Genomic DNA, 16,736 nt, shown 5'->3' with positions numbered 1-16,736 from the left:
TAATCAAAAATGGAACTCTTGACATTTTTCCTTTTATACACTGAGAACATATACTATGTGTACTATCAGTATCTATACTAATATTTGCCTTTTTCAACATAACAGCCAATATGTCATGTGTGGGATGCCCCAATCTCTGATGCCACAAATTTGACTTGACCAATTTTCCCAAGAAAGCTGAACTCTGCATTGTAGACTGTACTCCTCTTGCTCATTTCATAACTAGAATTTGAAACAACTCCTTAGGCTTACTCTTTCCTTGATTCAACACCTCCTTTGTCTTCTTGTCCTGCACAAAGAACTCACTTTCATCACAAATAAACCAACTATGGTTATCAGCACAGAGTTGTTTTACAGACAGAAGACTTCTTGCAATTTTAGGGACATGTTTTACATTATTAAGAATCAATTCATGAGATTTATGTTTAAGAGTAGTAGAGCCAATATTGTCAATGGTTAAACCTGTTCCATTGCCAATAGTAATTTTATCAGAACCAGCAAAGGGAGTGACGTGACTCAGGGCATTCACATCGGCAGTAATATGGTGAGAAGCCCCGGTGTCAACAATCCAGGAATCTTGGTGACCATAGTGAGATGTTTGCTGTGCAGCCATATCAGTCATTGGTGATGGTGGAGAAGCCTATTGGAAAGCATAATTTGCCCTGTGAAAGCATTCAAGTGCCGAATGCCCTCTTTTCCCACAAATATGGTTAATACTATAGCCTTTCATCTTGAAGGTTTACGCTTCTGAAGCTCGTATTGGCTAGGTTTGTATAACAAGGAGCTTGTTCTGTGTGTCGAGTCAGGCTTCATTTATATGACAGTGGCAGTGGTGTAGTGTACAGTCTATTCGCTCTCACTTTGTTGTACTCAATTGATTTGTTCCAGCACATCTCATTTCTCATGCCCTTCTAACTGGATTATGTTTGTTTTAACCATACAGCAAACTATTGACGAGAAAGATGACAAACTGAAAAATATAAAGGATGAGTTCGGTGTTCATGTTTACAATGATGTGACAACTACCTTGCTGGAATTGAATGAGTATAATCCCAGTGGTAGGTACGCAATATCGGAATTATGGATCTTTGAGCAAAAGAGGAGGGCCTCACTGAATGAGGGTATCTCAGCTTTACTGAAGCAGTTTGAACTCCAGAAAAGGAAAAGAAGCTGACAGTCCGTATATTGCAATTTGACTTTCTATAGAAAAATGCATGTTGAATTAGGTAGAGCTTTCAACTTGGGTGATAGAAGGTTTATGTAGAAATTTATGTTAAAAGTTGGATAATAGGACTTTTGTTAATGGAGAATTGGTTATTCTATTGTTCAGTTCGATGTTATAGTTTGTGTGTCGCAAGGTTTATTGTTGAATTGGACTCCCGTCTTATCTTCCCTTGTTATGCCTAAGGGCCAGTTTTAAATCTCGGTTCGAAGCTTCAAAAGAACCTCTACAATTCTTGTTTTTGTCAAAGGTTGTTGTTGGTACATGTGTTAGTTGAGTTTATTTTTCTCGCCAATAAAACATTTTGTAAACTATTATGGTCGTACATTCCTTGTTACTTGTTTTGTTTGACCATATGTGTTTCACATCACTGAATTTGGAAGGGCTAGCCGAAGGGATTTGGATGGAAGTGTTGGGGCTTAAAAAGACTTCACTACTTAGGAGATGCTTATCTCACAAAGAAGAATGTAATGCAGCGGAATTGATAGGCAAGAGAAAGAACGAACACTCAAAGTTTTTTACACAAAACTTTTTTATTCACTCACAAACTAGTACAAGAGGAAACACTCAAACACTCTTAGAAGCTTTGTTGCTTCTTCTCACTTCTCACTACTTTCTTTCTTGGTTGTTTTTCAATACACACACACACACACACCTATTTATAGGCATGTTTGCCGACTTCAATGATGCTAGAATTTTCTAGCATATTATTATACACACACACCCACCAACCTAATTGGATAATGCTAGAATTATCTAGCATATTGTTATGCCTGCATGATGCACCGACTTTGGTGCTAGAATTTTCTAGCATTTGCACATTGGCTTTGGGTTGGATCACTCGTGTTGGGCTGAAAACAAGATTACTTTTTAACATCCCCCCTTAATCTTGTCTTGTGACGCCGATTGAGTTCCTCAGTCTGATAAAGTCTTCTTGTTTGAGTGGCTTGGTGAATATGTCGGTGACTTGGTCTTGAGACTTCACGTATTCCACTTGCACATCCTTTCTTGCAATGCACTCTCTTATGTAGTGATAACAGGTATCTATGTGCTTGCTCCTGTCATGAAATACTGGATTCTTTGCTAGAGCTATTGCAGCCTTGGTGTCGACATAGATCTCTGTTGGCTCTTCTTGTGGCATGCTTAATTCTTTTAGCAAGTTTCTCAGCCAAATTGCATGGCAGACACATGCGGTAGCAGCTACGTATTCAGCTTCGCAGGTAGAGAGAGTGACAATCGGTTGCTTCTTCGACATCCATGTGAATGCAGTGTCTCCCATGAAGAACACAAATCCAGTAGTGCTTTTTCTATCGTCGGAATCTCCTGCCCAATCACTGTCGCTATATCCAGCAAGTTTGTAGTTATCAGAACTTGAATAGAACAAGCCAAAGTTAACAGTACCTTTAAGGTATCGAAGAATTCTTTTGGCGGTTCAAATGTGTAGTTGTAGGATTCTCCATGTAGCGACTGACCAATCCGACGGCATAGCGAATGTCTGGTCTTGTGCAAGTCAAGTAGCGTAAACTTCCAACTAGACTTTTGAAAAATGTTGGATCTACCCTTTCTCCTTTGTCATGCTTGGTTAGTTTGACTCCGCACTCTACTGGCGTGCTTATGGGCTTGCAGTCGTCCATTTTGAACTTTTTCAATATCTCCTTTGTGTAGCTTTCTTGGGAGATAAAAATGCCTTCTTTGTTCTGCTTGACTTCGATGCCTAGGTAGTATGCCATCAAACCGATGTCGGTCATCTCGAATTCTTCGGTCATCACTCTCTTGAACTCTTCATACATGCTTGGATTACTTCCGGTGAAGATTAGATCATCCACATATAAGCACACAATCAGAATATCTTCATCTTTGACTTTGACGTAGAGAGCATGTTCATGAGGGCACTTGATGAAGTTGTTTTCTTGGAAGTACTTGTCGATGCAACTATTCCATGCTCGTGGTGCTTATTTTAACCCATAGAGGGCTTTCTTCAGCTTCAGAACTTTGTCTTCATGCCCTTTGATTTCATAGCCTGATGGTTGCTGAATGTAGACTTCTTCTTCAAGGACTCCATTTAGGAAAGTGGACTTCACATCCATTTGTTGAATCTTCCATTTGTTTTGAGCTGCCAAAGAAATTAGTAATCGTATAGTTTCCAACCAAGCAACGGGCGCAAATACCTCATCATAGTCGATTCCGGCTCTTTGACTATAGCCCTTTGCCACTAATCTCGCTTTGTATCTTTCGACCTCTCCGTTGGCATTCTTCTTTGTCTTATACACCCACTTGACTCCGATGGCTTTGTGTCCTTTCGGAAGAATAGCGAGTTCCTATGTATCGTTCTTCTGAATTGCTTCAATTTCTTCATCCATTGCTTTCATCCATTTAGTATCTTGCGCTGCTTCTTGGAAGTCAACTGGTTCACAATCAGCAAAGAGACAGAAAAGTGTAGGATTATCCAATCTTTCAGCTACCTCATAGAGATCTCGTAGACTTCTTGTGCGTGGTACTTCTCTTTCATTTAGACTCCCACTTGATGATGCTAATGCTAGTGAATTGCCTTGATTGGTTGATGTTGGTGAAGCAGGTGGAGTAGTGGATTCTTGTTGAACCTCTCTTGTTTGCTCCATCATCCCTTGTTCATTTTCTTCTTCAAACTGAGGAAAGAAATGAAGATCACCTGCATGAGGGCCAAAATCCTATTCTCCTTCTTCATTGAACGTCACATCTCGACTGATCACCATCTTCCCATTGTTTGGATTATACAACTTATAGCTTTTTGAATTTGAGTCATAACCGATGAAGCTGAACTTCTCACTTTTGTCGTCGAGTTTCGTCCTCCTCTCATTTGGTACATGTACATGGGCTATGCTTCCAAAAACTCTTAGATGAGAGATACCTGGTTTTCTTCCACTCCATGCTTCTTGCAGAGTCTTTCCCCACACACTTCTTGTTGGAGACCGATTGGATAGGTAGACAGCACATGATACAGCTTCTGCCCACAATTCCTTAGGCAATCTCTTACTTTTGAGCATGCTTCGAGCTATGTCGAGGATGGTTCAATTTTTTCTTTCCGCTACACCATTTTGTTGAGGGGATCTTGGAACTGTCAAAGGTCGACGAATTCCATTATCTTCACAGAATTCTTGAAATTCCTTTGAAGTGAATTCTCCTCCTCGATCAGATCTCATGGTTTTGATCTTGCAACCACTTTCTTTCTCTACAGCAGCTTTGAACTTCTTGAATGCTCCAAATACCTCTGATTTCTGCTTTAAGAAATATACCCAGGTTTTCCTTGAAAAATCATCAATGAAGAGAAGGAAATAATTATTTTTACCCAAAGAGCTTGGTTTTATTAGACCGCACACATCGGTGTGAATGAGCTCGAGTGGCTTCTGGGCTCTTGTGGTCGACTCATTTGGAAAGCTTTTCCTTAACTGTTTCCCAAGTAAACATCCTTCGCAAGCTTGATCAGGGCGACTGATGCACGGTAAGCCTCTCACCATCTCCTTCTTGGATAATAACTCCAGTCCCCCAAAGTTAAGATGCCCAAAACGAAGATGCCAAAGCCAGGATGTGGCTTTGTAACATATCTTGAGACACTTTGCAGCATCGTTTTGAATGTTCATGGGAAACATCCTATTCTTTGACATTTTCACCTTGGTAATTAATCTTCATTTGTCATCTCTAAGAAAAAGGCTATAATTTTTCATGTGAATATCATAACCTTTTTCTAAGAGTTGTCCCAAGCTCAAAATGTTGCTTTTCATATTGGGCACATAATAGACATTTGAAATTAATTGGTGACCGCCATTTTTTAGGGGAATAAGGATGTTACCTTTTCCTTTGACGGGTATTTTGGATTCGTCTCCAAAAGAAACGTTGCCACTCACCAATTCATTGAGCTCTACGAACATGCTTCTTCTTCCGCACATGTGGTTGTTAGCGCCGGTGTCAAGGTACCATGTATAGTCTTGGTCTCCATCATTGTTCTTGCATGCTAGTAGCACAATGCCATTATCTTTTTTCTCTTCTTTCACATAATTGACCTTCTCATCAGGCATGTTGCTTGGAGCTCTACATTCCCAAGCATAATGCCCAAACTTTTGACAATTGTAACATTGAACTTGAGATTTTTCATACCTCAAGTTTGAGCGTCTTCTTCCATGACCATTTGTTGAGCTTCCTCCTCTTTCGTAGTTGTTATGATTGTTGAAGTTCCAACCACGTCCACGTCCATGTCCACGTCCGCGACCTCGACCACGACTTCTTTCGTACTGGCTTCTCTCGTTGTCCAAGCTTTCTTCTTTCTTCTTTGGTTGGACATGCGTCTTGAGGAGCTGCTCATCATTCCTTTGCCTCTTCTTATGTTTCTCTTCATATGCTTGTAGTGAACCCATTAATTGCTCTATACTAATTTCTTCCAAGTTTTTAGTTTCTTCAATCGTCACGACAATGTGCTCGAACTTGGGGTCCAACGAACGTAGTATCTTCTCCATAATTCTAACATCTTCTAACTTTTCTCCGTTTCTTTTTAATTGATTGGAAACGGCTAAGACTCTTGAGAAATAATCAGAGATTGATTCAGACCCTTTCATTTGTAGAGATTTGAACTCACCTCTTAATACTTGAAGACGAATCTTTTTCACTTGTTCGGCTCCTTTGTAAGAGGTTTGAAGCTTCTCCCATGCTTGCTTGGCAGAGGTTGCACTCGAGACCTTCTCAAAGCCATTGGCATCTAATGCTTGGTAGATGAGGTAGAGAGCCTTCTTGTCTATCTTTCTTGAATCTTTCAAACTCTCCTTCTGAGGTTGGGACAAAGTAGCTTCATCTTCTGGCTCAGTGTAGCCTTTCTCCACGACTTCCCATACATCATGTGCTCCCAAAAGGGCCTTCATTTTGATAGTCCAATTATCGAAGTTGTTGTTGTTGAGCACTGGAACTTGGAAGGCTGCCATAGCGTTGCTAGCCATAGCTCTGGTACCACTTTGTTGGGGCTTAAAAAGACTTCACTACTTTGGAGATGTTTATCTCACAAAGAAGAATGTAATGCAGCGGAATTGATAGGCAAGAGAAAGAACGAACACTCAAAGTTTTTTACACCATTTTTTTTTATTCACTCACAAACTAGTACAAGAGGAAACACTCAAACACTCTTAGAAGCTTTGTTGCTTCTTCTCACTTCTCACTACTTTCTTTCTTGGTTGTTTTTCAATACACACACACACACCTATTTATAGGCATGTTTGCTGACTTCAATGATGCTAGAATTTTCTAGCATATTATTATACACACACACCCACCAACCTAATAGGATAATGCTAGAATTATCTAGCATATTGTTATGCCTGCATGATGCACCGACTTTGGTGCTAGAATTTTCTAGCATTTGCACATTGGCTTTGGGTTGGATCACTTGTCTTGGGCTGAAGACAAGATTACTTTTTAACAGGAAGTATATAGTTGACAACATCTTTTGTAATTTCTATGAAGTTCTCGTGAACACACACAACCCCAACACACACTAGGAGCAGTGGAGCACCCTATGGTTAATTTCTTCAGAATTACCCGGTTCTAACATGGTTAACGCAGTTCATGTTTATTGTTTTCCTACATGCCAAACACAGAGATGTTTTCTGAAGATCACTCATCACTTCACTGATATAGATATGCTGACGGTAGATTTGATTTCGATCAATTCCTCATGTTTTCTCCTGTATCATAACAACTTGGTAGGAAAGCTTTTGCCTATGTTGTGTTTATACTTGTTAGTGTAAATTGAAATATAGCTCAGTAAATTCGGGAACTCTCATTCTCCGACAACTATCCTAGCGTTGTGGTAGGCTCTACGACACATCTTCGCTTGTCATCTATGTGAGAGATGGGGATTGCAAGAACACACATTGATTAAAAAAAAAAAAAGCTTATTTTTTGCGAATGAAATATTTGAAATCGTTGTTTGGATGCTGCGCATGAAGTATGACTACATTTTTCTTAATTTTGCATAATATGACTACATTTTTTTTTTTAAATTTCGCATCAATTTGAACGGCGTCATAATGCTTGGAAAGCCCTAAACCTTGATTTAGGTTTTTTGTAGGTTCCTATCGGAACTTTAACGATTTGGTAGGTCTTGACCAAATGGTTAAGTTATGGGATGTGATATCCACACACCATTTTTTACTCCTCTCACATCCTTTTAATTTTTGGCCGTCAGATCAGATGAATTGAAGAAGATCAAAGGACAAAAATTAACAAGGGGTGTGGGAGAAGTAAAAAGAGGTGTGTGGATAGCACACCCCAATATCGAGGGCTTTTCGTTAAAGTTCCCGTTATTGGGAAAACTAATTAAAAGGACTTGAAAACTTTGAGTTTTAACAATAAGGACAAAATAAAGGGTAAAGTGAATAGTACCATGATTGACTTTTTAGTGTAAAAATGTGGTTTTTCGTTAAAGTGAACAGTACGCGAGGACTTTTCGTTAAAGTTCCCTAAGTTATTTTAGTGGATACGTGCCAAAATATTGAATCCTTTCATTTGTCACAGATTCATGTACTCTAAGGCTGGAGCCTACTGAAAATACGCACAGCTTCGGTACGTACCCGCTGAAACTACATGTAGTTATGACATATATAACTGCAGTTTTGGTAGATACATGCCGAAACTTTATGTGGAGAGTGTGGACTATGTGATTAGTTTGGGTAAGATGGATGTTCTCTAGATTATTTAGGGTTGTCTTAAGGTGACGTCATTGACACTTTGAAAAAATTATTATACACTTCTAAGTGTATTTGTTGGAGAGTGCACAGTACGGTACATACTCTCTGATATTCTGTTAGAGAAAAAATGATAAACTTTATAAGATGAAGCCACAAATTCCATCCACAAAAACAAACCATGTCCAAAATTAAACCAACCCCTTGACTGCTATGAAAAACACAATTGGACTTCAAAGTAGGACAATTAAAAAATTTCACCCAATTTAGCACGTCTAGCTCAAAGTTTGAGTCGAAATAGCTAAATTGATAATACAATGAATAGTGGGACATGTTTATGACTTAAAGTTGGGGTGAGTTTTAGATGGATCAAATTGAAATAAAGTTTGATTCCAAAACTTCAGTTCATATCGGATACATATTTCCAAAAGGGTTTTTTATTCACACCTCATATTTTATTGAATACATCATACATGCTGAACACACTTTGCATCTACCTTTTCAATTACAATACTAAATGAAGAAACAAATGATACAACTAATGTGTGCCTCTAGCTTCGATTTTCAATTATTCTTTCCGTCCTACCACTTGAGTCTTGAGTTACATCATGACCTTATTAACTAAGTTTATCTTAAGTAAAAACACCATAACACTAAAGGTTGTTGAATAATCTTCAATCCATTCCATGACAAATTTAATATAATCTCGAAGAAACGTGTCACTCTGATCTTTCTTCCAGCATTTGAACGCCAACATACCTGCTCAAAGAACAAAATTTGGTGTGGGAAAAGAACAACTATATATTCTTACACAAATAAATAAAGTAATTTAAGGACTTAGTTAAATTTTTACTAAGTAGTTGTATTATGTACAGGTAATTTCTTGTGGCTGTGAACTTAAATGTACATGTGTAACATGCATACCTGCCCAACATCATGAGAGTGGCTTGAGGATTGGTCCCTGGTGATAAATTGAATACAGATCCATCAACAACACGTAATGCCTTGATCCCCATGACCCGCAAATCCTCATCAACTACCTTTCCGACCACGCATGCACCATGGTAGTGCCAAAATGTGGCTACTGTATCTCAACAAAAGTTTCAAAGGATGCATCATCTAACTATTTCACTGGTAAAAGCGGTCCAAAAAAGTTGAAACCTTCTAGACCTGGCAAATCTTGAGCCTTATACGGTTTCAATGAGTTTGTTTTTAATAAATCACCAATTTTCCTCACGGCACTAACACAACGAGAAAGGTCTGCCTCCTATGCAAAGTAGTTGAATTTGACATTTGGAGCAACTTTGACATCATAGGATGATTGCAGCTTAAGAGAACCATAGGACAAGGGTCCTGGAAATTTGAAAATAATGTGCCCGAAACTTGAATTTATGGTCATGGGAATTGTTGGACTAGGGAAAAGACTAAAGGCCTGAGTAGAAAATGGCAAGCCGGAGAAAGTCTCTATGTAATAATCACTTGTGATACCAACAAACTGTGCAGTAGAAGGTTCTACTTGAAACGGGGCCAAAGTGGTAATGTAATTACGAGGATTATCACGCATAAACTGCCCAACGTAAGGTTGTGGGTGAACAACTGGGATTTTACGAGATGAAAGGTAAGATTTTGGGCCAACACCACTAAGTAGTAGAAGTTGAGGACTTCCAATTTCACCTGCACTCAATATAACCTCACCCTTACCACGTATCAATGCCCGATGAGACCTCCCGTTAGAATCACTGTATATGATTCCTTTAGCTGACAAACCTACATAAAATCGATATTAGAATTGGACATATATTTAATTTACAAGTAAACAGAACATATTCAAATCCTTCAAATATATCATTTTTAATGCCATGATAGATTTAATTTTTGTTTTATGGAAATTTTGTTGAGAATGAATGTCATATTGATGGAAGGAAGAACCTTGTTTAGGCTTAAAAGTAAATTGGGCTACTCCCCGTATAGTCAATTTGTTTTATGGTGAAACCTCAACTTTCTTCAAATATAAATGACCTATAATTGAATATATCAAATGTGTTTGGATACCTGATGCTTTGGAAGAGAAAATGATCCTCTCTACTGTGGCATGAATTGCAACTCTCAGGTTTTTTGGATGTCCTTTATTTAGGTGTTCCACAGCTCCATGTCTTTTTCCACGATTGTCTAAGAGCGTACCCGTGACTTTACTTCCCAGAATGTGATCCAAAGTCAGTCCATTGTCTGGACGAACACCAGCTTCTAACATCGCATCTTTCACAACAGATTGCCAGCGTGTTACATTCGGACGGAATATTACAGTGTTTTCAACCCATTCATATGAATTATTCACTAAGTTCATGTCCAATTTAATTCCTGATTTCTCGTAGAATTCACTGTCGGCTCTTGAGTATATACCAATATTGATCATACTTGACCAGCCTAGGATCCGTCCTCTTACATTAGCTACACCATCTTCTGATGTGAACCTCTGGACCGGCGTCTTACCGTCATCTTCTTGCATGAAATTTGCAAGAGTCTCATTTTGACACAACACATTTGGATATGCTGATGGAATATTGCCCCTTTCTAGAAGGAGAACGGAGTAGTTTGCAGATAAAGTTGTTACCAACGGGCACCCTGCCGTGCCCACTCCCACAACAATGTAGTCATATTCTTCTTGTAATGGTAGATCAGTTGCGTTACATACAAATTTCAAGTAGCTAAAATCTGCATTATATGAACAAAAAAGATGAGGAAAAAAGTTTATATAAGGAGAACTGTTTTTTATTAAATTTATTTGTATGTAAGTTACTTTGAAAAACCAATGGGACTTTCAAACTATATTTACCAAGGTCATCAGATGGATTGGCGAATGAGGAAACCCCTGGTTGAGGGCAGAACTCAAAAAAGTACAAGAGCAATAATATAGCAGCCGTTGTTGATTTCTCCATATTGTTTTCGAAGCTAGATTTATGTCTTTCTATCTTGAAAATAAAATATATACAAAAAAAAGGTTAGTTTCATGCCAGGTTTTTTTTTATATAGAAATAATAACATGCTTATTGATAATATCTGGTTATTGTAAAAAAAAATAATTGAAATTTGGAGAACAAGTAATGAAATCCCTGGCCATGAGAACATTTCACAATGCTCACAGATGACTCATCGTTATTGGTAAATTATTTTAAAGCATGCATATATATCATAAACAAGAGACGATATCTACCTCAGACCAAAATATTGCCGTTGGTTTTGAACCTATTTCCAATAACTCCTTAAGCACAATGGATGGATCTTGATATAGGAGGACTCCGATTCCTTCTTATATAGATGCCCGGTAGGCAACTGTAAATATGGTTGGGTGCCAAATTTTAGACATCTGTCACTTCCTTCGTTGTACGAATTTTATTTCTTCAGTTCTCATGACTCCTAATTGGTTTTGAACACACATACAGCTGAAATAGACAGTTATTTAAGACACGGAAGCCGGCGATTAGATACTGACCAGGATACACAACGCAATGCATTTATCCGGTTCACCCTTAATTTGGTCCTTTAAGTTGGCTGGCATTTTTATTATAATAATGGAAAAGTTACACATGTGTTATAATGAGTTTGGTCATCTAAATAATTGAGTCTCACAAGTGTAGGAGAGGACTCCTCTATATGGGAGGGACTGATGTAAATTAGATTGCGGAAGAGACTGTTGTTTTTTATTTTTGTTACTTGTTTAATTGTATTCCTATTTAGTCTCCTAGAGTTTCTAGGGCTATATATAAGAAGAGGTACCATAGATAAAATGTTTAGCATGTTATCCTATTAATTGTTATTCAATTTTGTTTGAGATTTTCTAATTAATATTTTATGATAAATTTCGGTAATGTTTTCTTTGGTTTATGTTCTCGAATGTGGAATAATGTGGAATTGTGGTCATTCTCATTCATAACTTATCCCAACGTATCAAAACTTAATTTATAGTATTTTAATGTTAAAGAAGTTACGTAATTCATATGTATAGCTTGATGAATGCGACAGGTCGGTATCCTCTGAATCGATGTACATAATTCCATCTAAGAGAAAAATGGCGAGGTATATATGGAATTGTGCAAGTTCAGCGTTGAAACTAAATTCTGTTATGTATCTAAAGAGGTAGGAGGCGTCGTGTGGTTACCTTCCCACCTCTACACTTAAGACATTTGGAGGCTTGGTGGTTCCAAGTTCAACACATTTACACATTTATTTATTTGTTTATCAACTTGCATGCATTTTTTTCCAAAAATAGAACTATTTGCATGCTCCTGTTTGAAATAACAATTGAAACTGTGATACCATATGGCCCACTGATTGAGTTTATATTCACCCATCCATGAAGCAAATTAGGACAATAGTTAGCCTCAAGTGTCATCGAATAATCCGATGATGAGGTATTAGATGACATATCCACCTATGAAAAAAGTTGTCGAATAGAAATATTTGCATGCCCCGTTTGAAATAACAATTGAAACTATGATATTATATGGCCCACTGATTGAGTTTATATTCACCCATGGAGCAAATTAGGACAATAGTTAGCCTCAAGTGTCATCGAATAATCCGATGAGGTATTAGATGACATATCCATGATTCGCCGCATGATCTGACCTGCAGGTTTAGACCGTGACCGTGGAATGTTTGACGCTGCATGAAAGTAGTAGATTGGTCATTGGCCGTGATATGACTTGGTTTTTAGAAGCAGATGAGCTGCTGCTGGGCAAAGATGGAGGCATTGCCATCGCCAAGTGAAAGGTGGTTATGATAGACCTGAATAGGGTTAGCTCAGGACAAGGATTACAGAAAACAATATAGCAGACATTTGAAGTATTTATAATTTAGAAAAGTATAATTTAACATGACAGATCCTTCATTCCTTGGGGAATCTCTTGTTTCTCAGGATCTGATGCAGATATGAATAACCAAAATACCATGTTTTCAGTTTAGCTATCAATGGAAAAGTCAACCAAAACAATTCTATAAATATTACTAATTCAAATTAATTACATGATTGTCACTTAATTCTACCATGTTTTTCGACCGAGCAACTTTTTCTTGAAACCGATTGATCAAATTTTCCGACGACCAACATGACCTTCAAATTTTTAGGCGACCGATAACTTTTTTTAATCTCAATGTCACTCTCTAACAATGACCTTCAAAAGCACAAGCTAAGTAATGAATTTTCTCATAATTTCTCTAGTTTTATTGTAATTACATGTTTGGAAAAAAATAAACTCACACAACAAAACATAATTGAAAATGAAAAAGTTGCATGTATTTTTTTAAGTCACTGTGTAAAAGTGACTTGAAAAATTTCAGCGACTAGAAAAATTTGTAACCACCAGGATTGTGGCCAACAACAATTTTTGAAACTGGCACTGGTGGTATGTGGATCACGTGCAATGGGGACAAAAATATAAATGTTTGTATATAAGTGTATTTATTCACAATTTTTAGAAGGGATTAGTGGTATTTTCCCTAAAATCTTTATTGAAATGTGGTATTTCATCTGAATTTGCCTTACTTTTTAACTTTTAGGGGTGTGGTGTTTGTTGTATGCAGTGTCCTATTGCGATCAAAGAAAAGATAACTCTTATTCTTTATTTTGTCTATATTCTATAACAACTACAACAAAAGCCCTTCAAGTGCTTTAGAATTTGTAGCATTAATTTGTAGAATTTCTTACACAAGTTTTGATGCAATGCAAATTTCTGTTTTATGGCTGTGTCCCAGCAATGAACAAGAACGAGTTCCTTAACTTACCTGGAGATTAAAAACTTTTAGTCGAGGGTTATCGGGCAATGACGGTTTTAGAGGATACTTCTCCTCCACATACTTATCCAAACACATTGTACTCGGAACAAAACTAACGGTACAAAAAAACTGATAACATCAACAACTCCTTAATCAGTGAGTCATGAGAATCGCGTGGACAAACATATATGGACCTCTGAGTGCACTGGTAAATGCTCTTAACCAACTGAGCTACAAGCATATTCCTTTGTCCTATTCTTTTATCGTTGCCGTATGCCTCCTATTTAGGGTACGTAGTAGAATATGAAGGTTTATGAATTCCTCCTTATGGTGTTGTATTCCCTCGTTCACGCCTTTGTGTGTTGCTGACAAGCCCCGATCCCGATGTTCGGGGGACATCGGGATGGCCACGTTCTGGTCGACACCCAAGGATGACGCAAGCCATTTAATGAATGCATATGTTGAGAACATGTGAAACATGCATGTAAATTTCGCGCGAACTACGCAATGTAATTTTCCAACATAAACCTTATAAGATAATATAATAATATTTAACTCTCAACAATGATATTGATAGTGATAATGCATGACATGTTCAAAGCATACATCTAATTCAGAATACAAGCGGAATGTGCTATTACAATGATGTTAAGCAAAAAGGATGGCATGATGTCACTGGTAGGGGAATGCCTCGTAGCTCGGATCGTACGCCTCGTTCCTATGTCCTGATAGGGTGCAAAACAAACATGAGTGAACGCGCAAAACAAACATGAGTGAACCAAGTTGATATATATAATACTAAAACATATATTCATCAACGTACTAACCCCCAAAGTTTTATGGAAACTCAATAGTATAATATGTAATAGGTTTTCCGAAAACCCTAGCATGCCATAAAACTTCTTAAAACATATATCGTATATAATGTGCTAAATAGTGGTATCATAATCAACCCGTAAGCCCTTACATCACCCGAACCGTAAGCCAAAAATATGAATATCCTTCCGATCCGTAGGCCCCTACATCACCCAACCCGTAGGCCAATAAATATCTTCCAACCTGTAGGTCACTACATCACCCGACCGAAGCCAATATAAGTATCATTGCCCGTAGGCAAAACAGTGACCACTAGATAAGCACAAAACATTGAATATAATCTTTCCAACATAAGTAAATATATCTCAAAACATCTTTATAGTATATAGTCATCCATCATATATACTATAAAGAGTGAAAAAACATGTTCATAAATAGTATATAGTCATCCATCATATATACGACAAAGAACATAAATTTGATAAAGTATGGTGCTCCAAAATATTCTCAGTAAAGCATGATAATCATAAAGTGTAAATCCAATTTACTCATAAAATGTTTCATAAAACATAACCATTAAATCATGATTTTCATGTATGCATTTTTACTATTAAAATATGCATTTTAGAAGGGGTCTAGTCACAGATACTTCGTCGTCAAAGAGTCATGTGAAATAGGAAGGACATAAACGCTGCTAATAATTGCACCTAAGCACATAAAGGGTCCAATTAATAAAACTCTAACATAACGATTAAATTTTGGAAAACAGATGTCATAAACGGATTCAGGACATCAAAAAACATAAAAGAGGATCTCAGGTACCCTCACGCGCTGCCACAAGGTGGCGGCTCCGAATGCCACGCGCCGCTGTAGGTTGCTGAAGAGTTGGCCGGAAAAGTCATCGGCGCCGATGTGGATGGCGGCGCGTGCACTCCACGCGTCGACACCGGCTCGGCCTCACGCGTGGCTGGGCTCATGGTTTGGGCCAATTCTGGGTTTGGACTTGAGGGTTTTGGGTTGACTTAGTGGACTGGGCTAGGCCTATTGGGCTTTTGGGCTTCTCAAATGGGCCGGTTCTATGGCCCAAAGATCGAGGTTCCCTTGGGTTTCAAGTTAAGGGTTGGGTTGGGTTTCAAAGGGTTTAGCCCGAGGGTTTAACGGGCCTAAGGCCCGACTTGGATAGCCTAAGGGCCTGGTTTTCTTTGGGTTTGGGGTTGGGCTTTAAAGGGTTTGGGCTTGAAAGCCTGGCCCAAGGGTTTGGGCTAAAGGACTTGGGCTTCGGGTTTGGGTCAAAACAACCCGGTTCTCATGCTAGATTCACGAAGGAGGAAACCAGAGCTTCCCGAGCTCCGATTGACCTTGTTTCTCCACTAGAACCTATAACTAACTACCAAAGTGGAGATAAAAAAATGTAGGTTAGAATGGTACCTTTGGTTTCTCAAGTAGTGGCCGGAGTTGGCCGGATTTTGGCTCGAAAGCCATGGGGCTCGCCGGATCTGGGTTCTTGGGTTCTCTATGCTTCACAGAGACAAGAGAATGAGAGAGAAAGCCATCACGGTGGTGGTGGTGTCGTTGTTCGTTGTGGTGTCACGGTTAGGTGTGTGGGTGTGTGTGTTGCCGGGAAGGAAGAGAGAGTGTGTGTGTCGCTGGGAAGGGAAAGGGAGAGGGGTCCGAGAGAGAGAGAAAGTGAGTGAGCTGAGAGAGTGTGTGTGTGTCTCGAGGGGGTGAAGAGAGAAGAAGAGAAAGGGAGATATGGAACTGCCACGTGACAGGCAGAAAAAGGAGGAAAATTAGGGGAAAATCTAAAAAGGGGATCCGGATTGGGTAGGGAACAAAGGGTAAAAATGGTAATTTCATATGTTCATGTATATAAAATTACATAGTTTGGGATGGGGTTTAACAGTTGCGATAAAAAGTTGATTTAAATCATATTTATTAGTCTTTTCTTCTTCAACCTACGGTGTTTTGAATTCAAACCTTTATTTCTTTTTACTGTAAAATATCGTTTGTATTATGAAAAAACGCTAATTCAAATGGTTTTCATTTTCATGTTGTAGAGATGAAGAGTGGGTTCGGCCCACCAATATACATGCTGGTGGGCATGAGCAAAGTAGTCCACTTTCTTCTTCTTCGTTGAGAAATCCTCCCAAGAATTCCGAGTTCTCTGTTCTACTGTCCACTTGTTCAAACAAACACTGCTCAGATTTTCTTCTCTCACAAAA

General features: G+C 38.4%; 1 protein-coding gene and 1 pseudogene across 1 annotated transcript; both read right to left on the bottom strand.

Annotated features, from left to right (window-relative positions):
• Positions 1-3,909: 3,909 nt before the first annotated feature.
• LOC139194630 (uncharacterized) lies at positions 3,910-6,183 on the bottom strand. The gene is made up of 2 exons (XM_070819518.1): positions 5,049-6,183; positions 3,910-4,205 (listed from the first exon to the last, which is right to left on the bottom strand). The coding sequence occupies exons 1-2, from the start codon at positions 6,181-6,183 to the stop codon at positions 3,910-3,912; spliced, it is 1,431 nt and encodes a 476-aa protein (XP_070675619.1).
• Positions 6,184-8,347: 2,164 nt separating this feature from the next.
• Positions 8,348-11,331, bottom strand: LOC114823911 ((R)-mandelonitrile lyase 1-like; annotated as a pseudogene).
• Positions 11,332-16,736: the final 5,405 nt, after the last annotated feature.

Source organism: Malus domestica, chromosome 03, assembly GCF_042453785.1.
Source record: "Malus domestica chromosome 03, GDT2T_hap1".
In the NCBI taxonomy this organism is placed as follows: Eukaryota; Viridiplantae; Streptophyta; class Magnoliopsida; order Rosales; family Rosaceae; genus Malus; species Malus domestica.
The sequence above is the reverse complement of the archived record's forward strand: the minus strand, read 5'-3'. Positions and strand labels throughout refer to the sequence as shown.

Coding starts and splice junctions, on each gene's coding strand:
- LOC139194630 (XM_070819518.1), bottom strand. CDS start 6,183: ATGGCTAGCAACGCTATGGCAGCCTTCCAAGTTCCAGTGCTCAACAAC. Junction 4,206..5,048: donor AATACCCGTCAAAGGAAAAG/GTAACATCCTTA, acceptor AATTGTGGGCAG/AAGCTGTATCATGTGCTGTC.